This window comes from Salvelinus sp. IW2-2015, linkage group LG32, assembly GCF_002910315.2.
Source record: "Salvelinus sp. IW2-2015 linkage group LG32, ASM291031v2, whole genome shotgun sequence".
NCBI classification, from domain to species: Eukaryota; Metazoa; Chordata; class Actinopteri; order Salmoniformes; family Salmonidae; genus Salvelinus; species Salvelinus sp. IW2-2015.
The window spans coordinates 32,639,411-32,656,036 of NC_036871.1; the positions used below are offsets into that span (position 1 = coordinate 32,639,411).

Consider the following 16,626-nt stretch of genomic DNA (forward strand, 5'->3'; position numbering starts at 1 on the left):
CAAGTTTTTTCATTTTAAAAGGCTAATTGATCATTAGAAAACCCTTTTGCAATTATGTTAGCACAGCTGAAAACTATTGTGCTGATTAAAGTGGCAGCATGCTGTGGGGATGTTTTCAGCGGCAGGGACTGGAAGATTAGTCAGGATCGAGGGAAAGATGAAAGGTGCAAAGTGCAGAGAAATCCTTGATGAAAACCTATTCCAGAGCGCTCAGGACATCAGACTGGGGCCAAGGCTCACCTTCCAACAGGGCAACGACCTTAAGCACACAGAACATGTTTCCTCCAGATGTGACACTTGGCATTCAGGCCAAATAGTTCAATCTTGGTTTCATCAGACCAGAGAATCTTGTTTTTCATGGTCTTAATCTTTATGGGCCTTTTGGCTGTTGTGCCTTTTACTGAGGAGTGGCTTCCGTCTGGCCACTCTACCATAAAGGCCWGATTGGTGGAGTGCTGCAGAGATGGTTGTCCTTCTGGAAGGTTCTCTCATCTCCACGGAGGAACTCTGGAGCTCTGTCAGAGTGACCATCAGGTTTTTGGTCACCTAACTGACCAAGGCCCTTCTCCCACAATTGCTCAGTTTGGCCGGGCGGCCAACTCTAGGAAGAGTCTTGGTGGTTCCAAACTTCTTCCATTTAAGAARGATGGAGGCCACTGTGTTCTTGGGGACCTTCAATGCTGCAGAAATGATTTGGTACCCTTCCCCAGATCTGTGCCTCAACACAATCCTGTCTCGGAGCTCTACAGAGAATTCCTTTGACCTCATCGCTTGGTTTTTGCTCTGACATGCACTGTCAACTGTGGGATCTTATATAGACAGGTAGTGTGCCTTTCCTGAATCAATTGAATTTACCACAGGTGGACTCCAATCAAGTTGTATAAACATCTCAAGGATGATCAATGGAAACAGGATGCACCTGAGCTCAATAGGGTCTGAATATTTATTTAAATAAAGTTTTTATTTTTTATATATATATTTGCAGAAATTTCTAAAAACCTGTTTTCGCTTTGTCATTATGGGGTATTGTGTGTAGATTGATGAGGAAATCAATTTATTCAATTTTAGAATAAGGCTGTAACGTAACAAAATGTGGAAAAAGTCAAGGGGTCTGAATACTTTCTGAATGCACTGTATTGCACAATAATTATATATTCATGGTTTTTTATGTATTGTTTTCTCTTTATTCAACCCGCCACCGCCCTTCATACACACTGTTTCATGACCCTAAACCCCACCGCCCTTCATACACACTGTTTCATGACCCTAAACCCCACCGCCCTTCATCACACTATTTCATGACCTAAACGCCCACCGCCCCTTCATACATGCAACTGTTTCATTGACCTAACCCCACCGCCCTTCATACACACTATTTCATGACCCTAAACCCCACCGCCTTCATACACACTATTTCATGACCCTAAACCCCACCGCCTTCATACACACTATTTCATGACCCTAAACCCACCGCCTTCATACACACTGTTTCATGACCCTAAACCCCCACGCCCTTCATACACACTATTTCATGACCTAAACCCCACCGCCCTTCATACACACGTTTCATGACCCTAACCCACCGCCCTTCATACACACTATTTCATGACCCTAAACCCCACCGCCCTTCATACACACTGTTTCATGACCCTAAACCCACCGCCCTTCATACACACTGTTTTCATGACCCTAAACCCCACCGCCTTCATACACACTATTTCATGACCCTAAACCCCACCGCCCTTCATACACACTATTTCATGACCTAAACCCCACCGCCCTTCATACACACTATTTCATGACCGTAAACCCCACGCCCTTCATACACAGTGTTTTTCATGACCCTAAACCCCACCGCCTTACATACAACTATTTCATGACCCTAAACCCACCGCCCTTCATACACACTGTTTCATGACCCTAAACCCCACGCCCTTCATACACACTGTTTCATGACCCTAAACCCCACCGCCCTCATACACACTGTTTCATGACCCTAAACCCACCACCCTTCATACACACTGTTTCATAGCCCAATAACCCACGCCCTTCATACACACTGTTTCATGACCCTATACCCCACCGCCTTCATACACACTGTTTCATGACCCTAAACCCCACCGCCCTTCATACACACTATTTCATGACCCTAAACCCCACCCGCCTTCATACACACTATTTCATGACCTAAACCCCACGCCCTTCATACACACTGTTTCATGACCCTAAACCCCCACCCTTCATACACACTGTTTCATGACCCCTAAACCCCACCGCCCTTCATACACACTGTTTCATGACCCTATACCCCACCGCCCTTCATACACACTGTTTCCTGACCTAAACCCCACCGCCCCCTTCTTTCCTCAGGCCCTGCAGTCCCTTTCTCTGGCTGACTCGCGCCTGCGCTCTCGGGGCACGGTGATGGTGAATGCTCTGGGGAGCAATGCTTGCCTACGCAAGGTGGATCTGAGTGGGAACAGCCTGGAGGATGCGGGGCTAAGATGCTCAGCAAAGCCCTGCAAATCAACACTACACTCAGGTAAGAGAGATGAGGGAGGGGATGGGAGAAGCGGATTTGGGGGGGTGGGGGGGGCTCATTATATCACAGTTGCTATGCTGTAGGTAATGCAGTGACAATGTATTGAGGCGGTTTGTGTTACGGCTTTGCAGTACACTCTGTAGTGAACACATTGCAACTTATTAGCCTTGTAAGGTTATTCATGTTTTGCAATTCTGAATTTGTATTTGACAGGTGTCATGTATGTGAGCTGTAGACGTAGTTATGAAGTCAATTATTGATCTATTTCTGTCTCCATTTATATCTTTCTTTTTTTTCTTCCTCATTTGATCCTGTCTAAGGAGTGTGAAGCTGGGATCGCAAATAAACACAGGCTACAGGATTCCAAGATGTGGCTCGGGGCCTGAACAGTGAGACCAACACACACACACACCACACACACACACACACACAGACCACACACACACAAAACACACACACCCACACACACACACACACACACACACACACCACACACGGGTGCAGACCCTCTTTCTCCCACTCACTCAAACAAACTTGAACACGAGAGACTCTCATTAAAGTCCATAGACAGACGTATCTTTGAGCTTGCTTTGCAGTCAAGTGTTTGTCATTGCACAGCATTTCATCAGCACTCTGACCTGTTTGTGCGGTAGGGCTGCCTGTGTGAGTTCTAGTGACAAGGATTCACATAAAGAGGCTAATATATTACAACACTATCCGCTACTGCCTCAAGCCTTTCCATTCTGTACTAGTTAAAGGCAAGGTAGCTGTAATTATTCATATCAAAGTTATGGATTTTTAATGATTCTTCTTTTATCCCTTTCTCACTCTCTCTTTACAGTAACTTCACCCTGCAGTACATGCCAATCCCCCTCAGTGATGTCACACAGGCATACCGAAGCGCACCTGAGAAGATTGACCAAGCACTGACCAAGGTGGGTTACCTGGGGGTGTGATATCACACCATGACTTAATCACACCTTGATATCATGACTGTTTTCAACAGCTTATGTCTCATATCCATCTCTCATATGTACTTATTTCTCCTCTGTTCAGTTTACTTTGTAAAACCATCTCTCTTTCACTCTTCTTACATCACATACCCTCCCTCCATCTGTCAGATCCAGCATGCTCTGCTGAGGAACAACCAGACCCAGAGGTTCTCTCAGAAACAGGCTCTGCGTCTACACCAGGGCCTGGTCACCAGCACTGCTGAACAGGTACGAATACTGTGTGCACTGAGATTTTTACGAGAAGACAGTCTTTAAGTCAAAACTCCACAGACTGACGGCAGTGTGTATGCGTGTGTGTCAGGTGATGGAGCGGCTGTGTGTACGCGTACACCAGCAGGTGTGTGTTCTCCGAGGCTCAGAAGAAGGAAAGGAGCTGCAGGCTGCCAGACAGGTCCTGAAGGAGGCCAGAAACTCCCGTGCGGTAAGTGTGTGTTAGTGTATATTCTAAACCACTCCTTCTGTCCCTCTCAGCTATACTGTGTGTTTATATATTCTAAGTTCTTCTCTCTCCCTCTCAGCTATACTGTGTGTGTGTTTATATATTCTAAGCTCTTCTCTCTCCCTCTCAGCTATACTGTGTGTGTGTGTTTATATATTCTAAGCTCTTCTCTCTCCCTCTCAGTTTACGTGGTGTGTGTATTATATATTCTAAGCTCTTCTCTCTCCCTCTCAGCTATACTGTGTGTGTGTGTTTATATATTCTAAGCTCTTCTCTCTCCCTCTCAGCTATACCCGTCTCTGTGTGAGCTGGTTCATGTTCTCTCAGTGGATGGGCCTGTCAGACAGAAACTGGACTTTCTGGCAGGAGAGCTGACCAAGGCTGCTGATAAGGAACTACAGGTAGACTACTTAACACTCCTCTCCCCTGCATGGTTGGAGTTGGACTATGATGGATTAATTCAGAAATAGATACTGTAGATGGATAGATGTATTCCCTTACAGGAAACCTGGTCAAGGTTGCTGATAAGGAAATACGGGTACTGTGATTCTTATCAGAGACAGGACTTATTGAATGAGGGACTAACATATTGATTGCTATAATGACTGACTTCCGTTTATTCCCAGGTGATAGTGGACTCCATGGTGTCTCTGTGTCGGGAGCTGTGTCCCATGTCCTCCTCTGCAGCAGAGAGACTCAACCCTCCGCTCTCCTCCATCTCAGAACGCGTCTCTATCCCTCGCTCCACCATCCGCACCGCCCTGATGGAGAGAGCAGCACAGGACATCAACAGAGCCCTGGAGTAAGTGTGGGAAGAAGAAATGCGAGAGGAGATGAAAAAGGTCTAGACTAAAGAGAAAGAAGGAATTTGAAGGAAGTATTTTCTCTCTCTCTCAGGGAGGTGAAGCTGTCTGTGGTCTCCTATCTGACCAACTCCATAGTGGATCAGATCCTTCAGGAGCTCTACACCACTCACAAAGCCCTGGTACTAACACACGCACACTATCTCTCTCTATCTGTGTCTCAGAGTCTTGATCTGGCTGAAAAATATGCAAATGTATCTATAACAGTGACTTAGTGCAGTCTCAGTTTTGTCTACTCTTTTTCTCACACCAGTTCATGTAGTTTTAACAAGTAGATGGCTTTGTTGTCTCAGCTTRGTCAGGTGTCCCATGTGAAGCGTTGGGATGATGGTGGAACAGGCAGACACACCATCAGAATCACAGACTCACTGGACTTCCCTGATGAGGAAGGCCTGGGCATGAACATCGTACGTGTGTGGGTGGTTGTGTGTGTATGATTGCATTTTTCCATTGCTCTAATACGTTTCCTTTCCTTTCTCTGTCTTACTAGGACACCATTGCCATCAAGAAGCGCAGCGCCAGAACCCGAAGGATCCGGCCCGTGTCCAACAGACTGAGTAAGCTCACCTGATTAACTAAATCAATATTAGTCTTTTTTACAGGGCATTATATGTGCATTAACATAAATTTGACGAGAATGGCGCTGGAGAGAACAGCAGCTCTTTTACTAGTTGCGCTATTTTGTACATATTGTTTCCTATGACCGAAAATAGCTTCCGGACATCAGAACAGTGATCACTAACCTCAATTTGGATGAGGATTTCTACTTCAATGAGTCGGCAGCAAAGGACATACAGCTCATTCCGGACCAGGCCCAAATCCCTTACGCCGGCCTCTGTGTTATAGAGGCCGGCGTGCAGGASACCTGACGAGACTATGTTGGTGAATGGATAAACCGCTTCTACCCTCCGTTCTATTGGTGAACGTGCAGTCACTGGAGAATGAACTGGATGAGCTCCGTTCGAGACTATCTTATCAACATGATCTGAAGGACTGTAATATACTATGTTTCTCCGAGACGTGTCTGAACAAGGACATGAAAAATATAAATCTAGCTGTTTTTTCAATACATCGGCAGGACAGAACGGCAGCGTTGGGCAAACTCAAGGTTGGTGTGTCTCTAATCTATAATATTAAGGTATTCTTGAGGTTCTGCTCACCTGAGTTAGAATACCTCATGGTAAGCTGTATACCATACTATTTATCAAGAGAGTTTTCATCTATATTTTTTGTAGTGGTATATTTACCACCACAACCGATGCTGCCACTAAGACTGCACTGAATGAGCTGTGCAGGGCCATAAGTAAACAAGAAAATGCTCACCCAGAGGTGGCACTCCTAGTGGTTGGTGATTTTAATGCAGGAAAACTGAAATCCGTTGCACCTCGTTTCTATCAGCATGTCACATGTGCAACTAGAGGCGAAAACTCTAGATTACCTTTACTCCACACAGAGACTCATACAAAGCTTTCCCTCACCCTCCATTTGGCAAATATGACCATAACTATATCCTCCTGATTCCTGCTTACAAGCAAAAACTAAAGCAGGAAGCACCAGTGACTCCCTCAATATGGAACTGGTCCGACGACACGGATGCTAAGCTACAGACTGGAATATGTTCCGGGATTCATCCGATGGTATTGAGGAGTTTACCACATCAGTCACTGGTTTCATCAGTAAGTACATCGATGGCGTCGTCCCATCAGTGACCATACGTACATATCCCAACCAGAAGCCATGGATTACAGGCAACATCCGCATCTGAACTAAAGGCTAGAGCTGCCGCTTTGAAGGAGCTGGACACTAAATCGAACACTTAATAAATCTTAATAATAAATCCCACTACGACGAACCATCAAACAAGAAAAAGAGTCAACTGGACTAAGATAGAATCCTACTTCACCAGCTCTGACGCTCATTGGATGTAGCAGGGCTTGTAAACTATCATAAATTACAAAGGGAAACCCAGCCGCGGGCTGCCCAGTGACACAAYCCTACCAGACAAGCTAAATGCTTTCTATGCTRACTTCGAGGCAAGCAACACCGTACCTTGCATGAGAGCACAGCTGTTCAGGATGACTGTGATCACGCACTCCGTAGCAGTTGTCAGTAAGATCTTTAAACAGGTTAACATTCACAAGGCCGCAGGGCCAGAAGGATTATCAGGATGCCTACTCAGAGCATACGCTGACCAGCTGGCATGTGTATTCACTGACATTTTCAACCTCTCACTGATCCAGTCTGTAATACCTACATGTTTCAAGCAGACCACCATAGTCTCTGTGCCCAAGAATGCCAAGGTAACTTGTCTAAATGACTACAGCCTCGTAGCACTCACATCTGTAGCCATGAAATGCTTTAAAAGGCGGGTCATGGCTCCCATCACCTGGACCCACTCCAATTCGCATACCGCCCCAACAGATCCACAGATGACGCAATCCCTATTGCCCTTCACACTGTCCTTTCCTACCTGGACGAAAAGAACACCTACGTGAGAATGTTGTTCATTGACTACAGCTCAGTGTTCAACACCATAGTGTCCTTCAAGCCCATCACTAAGCTAAGGATCCTGGGACTGAACATCTCCCTCTGCAACTGGATCCTGGACTTCCTAACAGGCCACCCCCAGGTGGGTAGACAACAACACACACTGACCCTCACCACAGGGGCCCCTCTGGAGTGCGTGCTTAGTCCCCTCCAGTACTCCCTGTTCACCCACAACTGCGTAGCCGCACACAACTACAACACCATCATTAAGTTTGCCGATGACGAAACAGTTGTAAGCTTGATCACCGACAATGATGAAACAGCCTATAGGGAAGAGGTCAGAGACCTGTCAGCCTCAACGTCATCAAGAGAAAGGAACTGATTGTGGACTACAGAAAACCGAAGGGCCAAGCATGCCCCCCATTCACATCAACAGGGCTGTAATGGAGTGGGTTGAGAACTTCAAGTTCCTCGGTGTCCACATCACTATGGACCTATCATGGTCCATGAAAACGCCTCATCCCCCTCAGGCTGAAAAGATTGTACAGGTCTACCATTGAAAGCTTCTTGACTGGTTGCATCACTGCTTAGTATAGCAACTGCTTGGTATCTGACTGCAAGGCGCTACAGAGGATAGTGCGTGCCATCCAGGACCTCTATACCAGGCGGGGTCAGAGGAAGACCTAAAATTTGTCAGACTGCAGCCACTCAAGTCTTAGACTGTTCTCTCTGCTAGCGCATTGCAAGCGGTACCGGAGCACCAAGTCTGGGACAAAAAGGCTCCTGAACAGCTTCTACCCCCAAGCCATAATACTGCTGAACAGTTAATCAAGTTGCTACCCAGACTATTTACTCACACTATATACCCTCACATACACACACACACACACTTTCACACCCTTCACATACGCTGCTGCTACTCTGTGTATTATCTATCCTGATTGCCCAGTCACTTTTACCCCTACATATACAGTATGTACATATTACCTCAACTATCTCGTATCCCTGCACATTGACTCGGTACCGGTACTCCTTGTATATAGCCTCGCTATTGTTATTTTATTGTGTTACTATTTCCTTTTTTATTTCGCACATTGCTTTTACTTTTTAACTTTGCATTGTTGGGAAAGGGCCCGTACGTAAGCATTTCACGGTAAAGTCTACACTTGTTGTATTCAGGGCGCATGAGACAAAAAAAAGTGATTTGATTTGACCCACCCCTCTTTCCCTCTCTCAGGTCTGGGAGATGATCCCACCTCCTCTCCTCCTCCCTCGGCCCTGTCTCACTCTGCCCCCCTGTCCCGCTCAGCATCATGGGAGTGTCTATCCACATTGCCTACCCATGGTGCACCACTGCGCCACGTGACGCACGCCAGGCCGCGCCCCCCTCGAAGGCACAGCCGAGGACAAGTCCCTCTGGACACAGTGAGTCACCTTTGGGCTCATAGCAACCTCTAGGACTTTCCACCATATTGCTATTACAATACTGTACCTGTCCAACCTTCTCATATCTTCACACGTGCGTAGGGGGTATGGACGAGGGGTGGGTGCTGGACCTAGCATCTGAGTCAAACAGGGTTTACTTTATTTTCTATTTACCTCACAGTTAAAATCCACTTTCCTTTTATGCTCAAATTTGTCATCCTGTTTTTTTTTTCATGCCTGAGGCATTCTAAAAATAAGTACCTTTATGACTGTGAATCTGTCACATTGTTTATGACATTCTTCAATCTGCGAGGCAACGTTTGTCTATTTGTTTTTTTTAGTCGTTGTTAGAAGCGTTTCTAAATCGGTTAAACCAGGTTAGTGATCTAGTCATGAGGATTCATGAGCTCTGAATAGAGCTCTCTATTGGCAGGCTATCAGATTCCTCAGCTGCATCCCAAATGGCACCCATTTTCTCTATATATTGCACTTCTTTTGACCAGAGCCTTATGGGACCTAGTCAAAAGTAGTGATCTATATAGGGAATAGTCCTACAGCCAGTCATTGTAAATTATAATTGGCTGTGTCAGCACTGCAGTAGTTTCAGTAAGACGGAAACATGTTGTTGGTGGCTGTAGTGTGTGTGTGTGTGTGGCTGTATTGTAAGCCTGTTATCTCTGTCCTCTCAGCACTGTTCAGAGAACGGAGGAGTCAACCTGCTGGAGGATGGACTGCCTGATTTCTACACCAAGAGAGTCCTGACTGACAGGTAGGATTTACACCATACACACACACACACACTAGTGCTCTCACTGACCCGGTACCCATATCTGTATCTCTCCCCACCAGTCAGCTGTCATCACTTCATCATGCTCAGTCCCTGAGGAGGAAGAAGAGACGCAGTGTGCTGTCAATCTTCTCTGGGTTCCGCAAGAATCGCAATTCCACCATCTCCAATCAGGAAACGGAGTACGGAGGGAGTCATGAAAAGTCATACACATGATTACATGTCCTTGTTATAAATGGTTTATTAATTGTTACCAACAACTATTTAATAAACGGATCAACTTTCTCTCTCTCTCGCGCTCTCCCTCTGTTTGTCTGTCTGTCTGTCTCTCTCTCTCTCTCTGTAGTGGCTCAGAGAATGTGTACTCTATGATTCAGCACCCTAAGGATCCTGGGAAGGTGGAGGCCATGATTGAGGTGGGGGCCAATGGGAGGATGATGCCGTCCCCCAAGCCCATCCAGGGCGTACCACTGCCTGGGATGAGGGGGGCCAGCCCCAGCCCCCACTGTCTCACACAGAGACAGGTAGGAACATACCACTGTAGGTCTGTCCCTAGCTCATGAATAGGGCCAAGAATTTTACTTGACCTGACTAGTCATCTCCTGGTTTATCCCACTCATTATCATAGTACAGCATGTATGCTTTTACTTTCTATGTAATCTATTGCATACAACACAGTCTAAGCCTTACAATTTTCTCTCTCTCTTTCCCTCGCTCTCTCCCTCTCTCTCCCACCTTCCAGCCTTCAGACCTGGTCAGCATGGTGTACAGTTGTATCGGAGCAGAAGATGAGGACTCAGACAGTAGCTTTGAGACCAGACCAGTGGACAGAGACACTGACAGATCGACTACATCAGACATTCAGACAGAGACCCATGCCAATGGACATGCAATGTCCTCCGCTTCTCTGACAGACAGACAGCCTGACAGACAGACAGATCCAGTCAGTCAGGACCTGCCGATGCCCAGCGCTCAGACAGACACACAGAAGGAGGTGGACAGAGGGACAAAGATGACAGAGTCGTTAGACAGGCAGGAGGGAGCCCCCTGTGGACAGAAATCAGAACCCCCTTCTCAGAGCAGCAAGCCCAGTCTGGCCAGCATGAGACAGAGACACCTGCAGGGGAGCTCCGGTACTGCAACATAAATATCTAGATGCTTTTATGGCTCCGGGTGCTGCATGTGCCATGGATGTAGAGTTGTAACAAAATGACAATTTAACCTATGTTTCACACTTTCTTCCTTTTAAGAGAAATCAACAGATGGTGTAGGATGGATAAATGGAGATGGGGTAGAAGAGGAGAAGAATGAAAAGAAAGACAGAGGAGCAGAAGGACAGCGTCCTCCCATTCCTGAAAAGGTGGGTGTGTGTCTCCCCTAATTGCTTGTATCGTTGTTTGTGTACGGTAGTCTGTATCTAACTACGTGTGCATTCTCTCTCCACAGCCTGGTAAAGATAAGACTTCTCCAAAGACACCATCTGCTGTCACTCCACCTGAGGAAACAGCCAATGAGAGATCCCCGCCTCCTGTTCCAACTGCCTCTGCCAAGCCCACTTTTGATTTGTCTGGTCCTTCTGTCACTCAAGATGAAGGAACTAATGAGATGAAAAGCCTGCCTCCTGTGCCACCTGCGTCTACCAAGCCGGTGGTAGACGCAGGTCTACCACCTGCTGGTTGTCAAGGTACCACTGTGATGAAATACCATTGAAGATGGTTTTAAGAAATTATTATTTATTGTAATGATAATTGGTTCCTTTCCTGACCAACAAATCATTAATGGCTATGAAAATGTTGTTGATGATGGCAATGGCTAAGGTTGACATTTTGACAATTCAATCAGATGAGGGAGGAACAAATGGTTTTCCACTGAAGGCACATCGCAACAGGAAAGCAAACTCATGTGATGCAGGTATGTGTGTGACCGTGAGCATGTGTGTGTGTGTGTGAGCAGGTTCACTGCATGTGTGAATGTGTGCTGTACATGCATGTTTGTCTACAGATGTTTGCAGGAATGTGCTTGTTTTACGATATATTTTCAAGTCAGATTTCTGATTTGATGCATTTATTTTCTTGTTATTTCAGTCATTGAATGCAGTCTCATTGTTTCTGTTATATACTTGGTCCATTGCTCTGCCATGGACATTCCAGTAGATCTCTTAGGATGTTTATCATGACTGCTACATTCCTGCGACAGGCCCTTGTGTGACCCAGTCACCCTCTGTGTGGCCCTGTGTGTGTCTCATATCATTTTCCTTCAGGCATGGAACGGGACAGTCCCAATGATCTGGAGAGGGGGTTCTCAGATCGCGAATCCCCTGTGAAAAAAKCCAGACTCCCCCAGAACAGAAACAGATCTCTGGACACTGGGTGTATGTATCTGTGTCTCTGGACCACGCTCTGTGCCATACCAGATGTGCATGTCTGAATGGTCATACTGTAGTTTGTTTGTGTGTGTGTGTGAGCCTGTTCAAAGCCTTATTTTCATGGCTCAGTGGTGAAAGAGAATTGACATGTCATGACAGTCTAATCCTAACCCAATGTGTCACATGGTCAGGAAACACTGGGCCATTAACATCTAGTTGACTGTGTCCCAGACACTGGGCCATGATGGGCATTCAAATCTAGTTGAAAAATCCCAGACAGGATGAGTGTTTGGGGAGATTCTTTGCGGCAGGTAGTCTAGCGGTTAAGAGCGTTCGGCAATTAACTGAAAGGTTGCTGGTTCAAATCCTCGAGCTGACTATGAGAAAAATCTGTCTGTGCCCCTGAAACGAGGCACTTAACCCTAACTGCTCCTGAAGATCGCTCCGGATAAGAACGTCTGCTAAATGACTCAAATGTTGACATTTTGTCAATTAAGCCCATTTTTCTACTTAACCAGAGTCAGATTAAGAAAGTTAAATGTCATTTCTGGAGCCATTTCTAATTAGCGTTAGCACAATGATTGGACGTCTACAGGAGCATCTAAGTAGAAAAAAGGCCTAATTTGCCAAAATGTTGAATTATCCCTTTAATGGCAGATTAGATTAGACCAAACCAGGACCCTGACATTCAACTCTGTCTGTGTGCTGTCTAGGTCCTGAATGTCCAGAGCCCGGCACCGGCAATGGTGAGACGCCATGATAACAACCGTCAGGAGGCAAAGACAATGTTCAGGACAACTGTCGGGAGACGTGAAGTGAGCCTGAGATGTGAAGAGAGCGTGAGACAGATAGATAGAAAAGGGAAGTTATGAACTTGGTCACCATAGACCCAACTGTGGTTATCCTCGTATACAGTAGTAATTTCACTCATATTGGCTAAACATGCATGATTTTTTTACTTTCTCATACTCAGTTGCACTTTCATTCCTTTACAGAGGACACACACACACACACACAGGTGTCTGAGGGCCCTCTGGGATTCTCATGCTGTTATTTCTTGCACTTCTTGTTGTACAAAAATCTTTGATCATATTTCTCATTCTCCCTCGTCTTTCTTTCATTGACAATTTGTGATACTGCTACTGTAAGAATGAGTTGCTATTTATTCTAAACCAGTATTATGTCAATATTGAATATAATTAAACAAACTGCACTAACCATTGTTATTACTAGGTCATTACATGGTAACAGGTAACTTCAGGTTTTTATTTACTATAAGGTGATAATGAATATGATTGGATGTTTTAAGGATGTTTTCCCTATGGTGTATGATAAGTGAAGATTGAGATGATGACGTGTATTGTTTATCATTATTACAGTAATCTATCAGTTGATCAATGGAACATAATTGCAGTTTGTTTGAATCTGTTTTAAATACATTTTACAGGACTGAAATTAGTATATTTTCAAAAAATCCATATATGATTAAACAATCAATAAAAAATGATTTTACCAAAGGAACCAAACTGATGATGCACTCTCTTGGGGACAAAAAACACCCCAACCTGACTTCTGCAATAGGAACTCTTATATATTTTTTGGGTGTGTGAGATTTGGCCCACTAGGAAAATTGCATCCATGGGTTTTGGAGCAGTGCTATGTAGTGCCAGCAGAGGTGGCCAAATACTTTGAGCTGAGTGATGAAACCATTACTTGGATGAGACAAGTTAGTCAGGCTGAGTTTAGACAAGTAGCCTAATTCTGATTTAAACAAATAATAATTACACCAATTGGTCTTTTGACCAATCACATCAGATATTTTTCAGAGCTGATGTGATTGGTCAAAAGACCAATTAGTGAAAAAATAACAGAATTGGGCTGCCTGTGTTAAAGCAGCCTAACTGCCCTTCTACACTACAGCCATTGGGCATCCAGCGTTGCAGTCAGACATAAGCCGTTGAGGGAATGCTTCCTTTGAAATCAATGAAAGCTGCTATGCTGCCCGTATTGCACTCGCGTCCAAGCTCAAGAATCGCAGAGGTTCAATTTGACGGCTGATACTTATGTTCATTCTAACTTGTGAATTGTAAATAATGAGAAATAAAGTTGATTTTGGTTGCAAATGGCCTCGATTAGACACCACTGGTTATTTTACTAAGATTTATGAAGTCAATAAGTTACTAGCTAGCAGAAACGGTATCTACATTGACTATGTTCACAATGGAAACAAAAGCAACATGTGTAATTAGAGGATCACCAGCAACAATTTGAGTTCTTGTGAAAAACTGAACCAAAGCTATTGTACTTACCCATAATCGATGAATATGGTACAGTACAGTAGAGGAAAATATAATAAAGATGCTCTTCCCCTCTGGTCCTCTACACTCTCCGTGTTGCAGGTAGAACGTCACATTGTAATGATGCACGGGAAGCTTATAGTGGAGCTGAAGTGTAATAGGCTGACCACACCGCTCGCGTCGCGTGCGCAAGCGTTGCAAAATAAATGTAGAAATCTACGTTATTCAATTATTGGACACACTGCTCACGAGCGTCTGCCTTGCCAAGGGCTAAAATAGAAATCAGTTATATTTCTGACGCAGATCGCGCTGCAAGTCCTGCCTCTCCCATCTCCTCATTGGAGGGTTCAATATTATGCATATTTGTAAGTGCATTTACAAATGGTTAATAGCTGGAGGTAAATAGTGGCTCACCATTTGACGAGCACTGACAGGCTATCACACTATTTTGACCAATTTGTTATCACCCATTTGATGTTTTATAATGCATTTACAAATTATTAAATTAGAAAGGCCAAACAGAAGAGATTGCGCGAAAGAACTGTTCACAAGATAAAAATGTTGACAGAGGAGAGAGGGTACATTCTCTATGCAAATTGTTTAACTTTTGGATACAGAAGTTATACTGGATGATTTAGCACGCTAAATAATTCAGAGATATCAGTAGGAAGTAGGATTTACTCTTGGTGTTTAGACCTTTTGGTTATCTTATACAGTAAACAATACAGTAAAATCATACAGCAAGATACACTATATATACAAAAGTACGTGGACACCTTTCCAACAAGTCAGTTCATCACATTTCTGCCCTGCTAAAGCTGCCCCGGTCAACTGCAGGTGCTGTTATTGTGAAGGGGAAATGTCTAGGTGCAACAATGGCTCAGCCGCGAAGTGGTAGGCCACACAAGCTCACAGAATGGGAATGCTGAGTGTGTAAAAATCTCTGTCCTCAGTTGCAACACTTACTACTAAGTTCCAAACTGCCTCTGGAAGCAACGTCAGCACAAGAACTGTTCATTGGGAGCTTCATGAAATGGGTTTCCATGGCTGAGCAGCTGCACACAAGCCAAAGATCACCATGTGCAATGCCAAGCGTCGGCTGGAGTGGTGAAAAGCTCGCCGCCATTGGACTCTGGAGCAGTGGAAACACGTTCTTTAGAGTGACGACTCACGCTTCACCATCTGGCAGTCTGACAGACAAATCTGGTTTTGGCGGATGCCAGGAGAACGCTATGTGCCCCAATCCATAGTGCCAACTGTAAAGTTTGGTGGAGAAGGAATAATGGTCTGGGGCTGTTTTCGAAAAACAGCCCCAGACGATTATTCCTTCTCCACCAAACTTTACAGTTGGCTAGGCCCCTTAGTTCCAGTGTCAGCATACAATGACATTCTAGATGATTCTGTGCTTCCAAGTTTTGGGAAAGCCCCTTCCTGTTTCAGCATGACAAAGCAAGGTCCATACAGAAATGGTTTGTTGAGATTGGTGTGGAAGAACTTGACTGGCCTGCACAAAGCCCTGACCTCAACGCCATCGAACACCTTTGGGATGAATTGGAACGCTGACTGCGAGCCAGGCCTAATTGCCCAACATCAGTGCCCGACCTCACTGATGCTCTCGTGGCTGAACGGAAGCAAGTCCCCAAAGCAATGTTCCAACATCTAGTGGAAAGCCTCCCCAGAAGAGTGGAGGGTGTTATAGTAGCAAAGGGGGGACCACCTCCATATTTATGCCTATGATTGTGGAATGAGATGTTCGACGAGCATACGTCCACATACTTTTGGTCATGTAGTGTACTTGATTCCATATTATTCAAATCACTGAAATAGTTCCAAAGTGCTATAGTGGTACAGTTTAGTTATAACGTGAACTGTTTGCAGCATGTGTAAATGACGTCAAGCTGCTTGCTTAGCGAGTAACACTTCCACCTGATTCGGCTCACACCGAGGATCAAACCCAGGACCTCTTCCTTGCTAGCACACGTGACCACCCTCCTGAAAGCATCTTTCCAGTCAGTGCCACCGAAAAGTTTACAGTTTGGCGACGCAAGTAAGGAGCTGAGGAGTACATTTCACACATCCCCATATGCTACACATACACTGTAGAAATACGATCATGGGTGTAATATTGTAATACAGACTTCATGGATATTGTCCCTTACATTGAGTGTGTAGCCTGTGCCTTGACCCTGATCTCCAGCTCCTTGTTGACCTCTGCATTAAGATGCTCTCCATTATGTAGTGTCGGCTGCACGAACATGGGCAGGTACAAGAGGGTGCAGGAGAGTCCACTAAATTGGAAAAGAATACAAATGTACACAAGTAAATATAATGTAAGATATACTGTGTCCATAAAATGTATATAGGTTCAAATGTTTGGTGAATCATCACAGCACAGTTGAAATATATAT

At 45.0% G+C, this 16,626-nt stretch overlaps 1 protein-coding gene across 1 annotated transcript in view; it reads left to right on the plus strand.

The window, feature by feature from the left end:
- The window catches only part of LOC111956422 (capping protein, Arp2/3 and myosin-I linker protein 3-like), a 62,189-nt gene extending 50,206 nt beyond the window's left edge, over positions 1-11,983 (plus strand). The window contains exons 17-34 of the mRNA XM_070436574.1: positions 2,371-2,542; positions 2,756-2,762; positions 3,384-3,477; positions 3,664-3,762; positions 3,857-3,976; positions 4,282-4,395; positions 4,621-4,796; positions 4,892-4,979; positions 5,151-5,264; positions 5,348-5,414; positions 8,582-8,769; positions 9,459-9,538; positions 9,619-9,738; positions 9,903-10,080; positions 10,299-10,689; positions 10,807-10,916; positions 11,003-11,240; positions 11,817-11,983. Coding sequence (XP_070292675.1) covers positions 2,371-2,542; positions 2,756-2,762; positions 3,384-3,477; positions 3,664-3,762; positions 3,857-3,976; positions 4,282-4,395; positions 4,621-4,796; positions 4,892-4,979; positions 5,151-5,264; positions 5,348-5,414; positions 8,582-8,769; positions 9,459-9,538; positions 9,619-9,738; positions 9,903-10,080; positions 10,299-10,689; positions 10,807-10,916; positions 11,003-11,240; positions 11,817-11,983 — 2,523 coding nt within the window. The remainder of the gene's footprint in view (positions 1-2,370; positions 2,543-2,755; positions 2,763-3,383; positions 3,478-3,663; positions 3,763-3,856; positions 3,977-4,281; positions 4,396-4,620; positions 4,797-4,891; positions 4,980-5,150; positions 5,265-5,347; positions 5,415-8,581; positions 8,770-9,458; positions 9,539-9,618; positions 9,739-9,902; positions 10,081-10,298; positions 10,690-10,806; positions 10,917-11,002; positions 11,241-11,816) is intronic.
- The last annotated feature ends 4,643 nt before the right edge of the window (positions 11,984-16,626 follow it).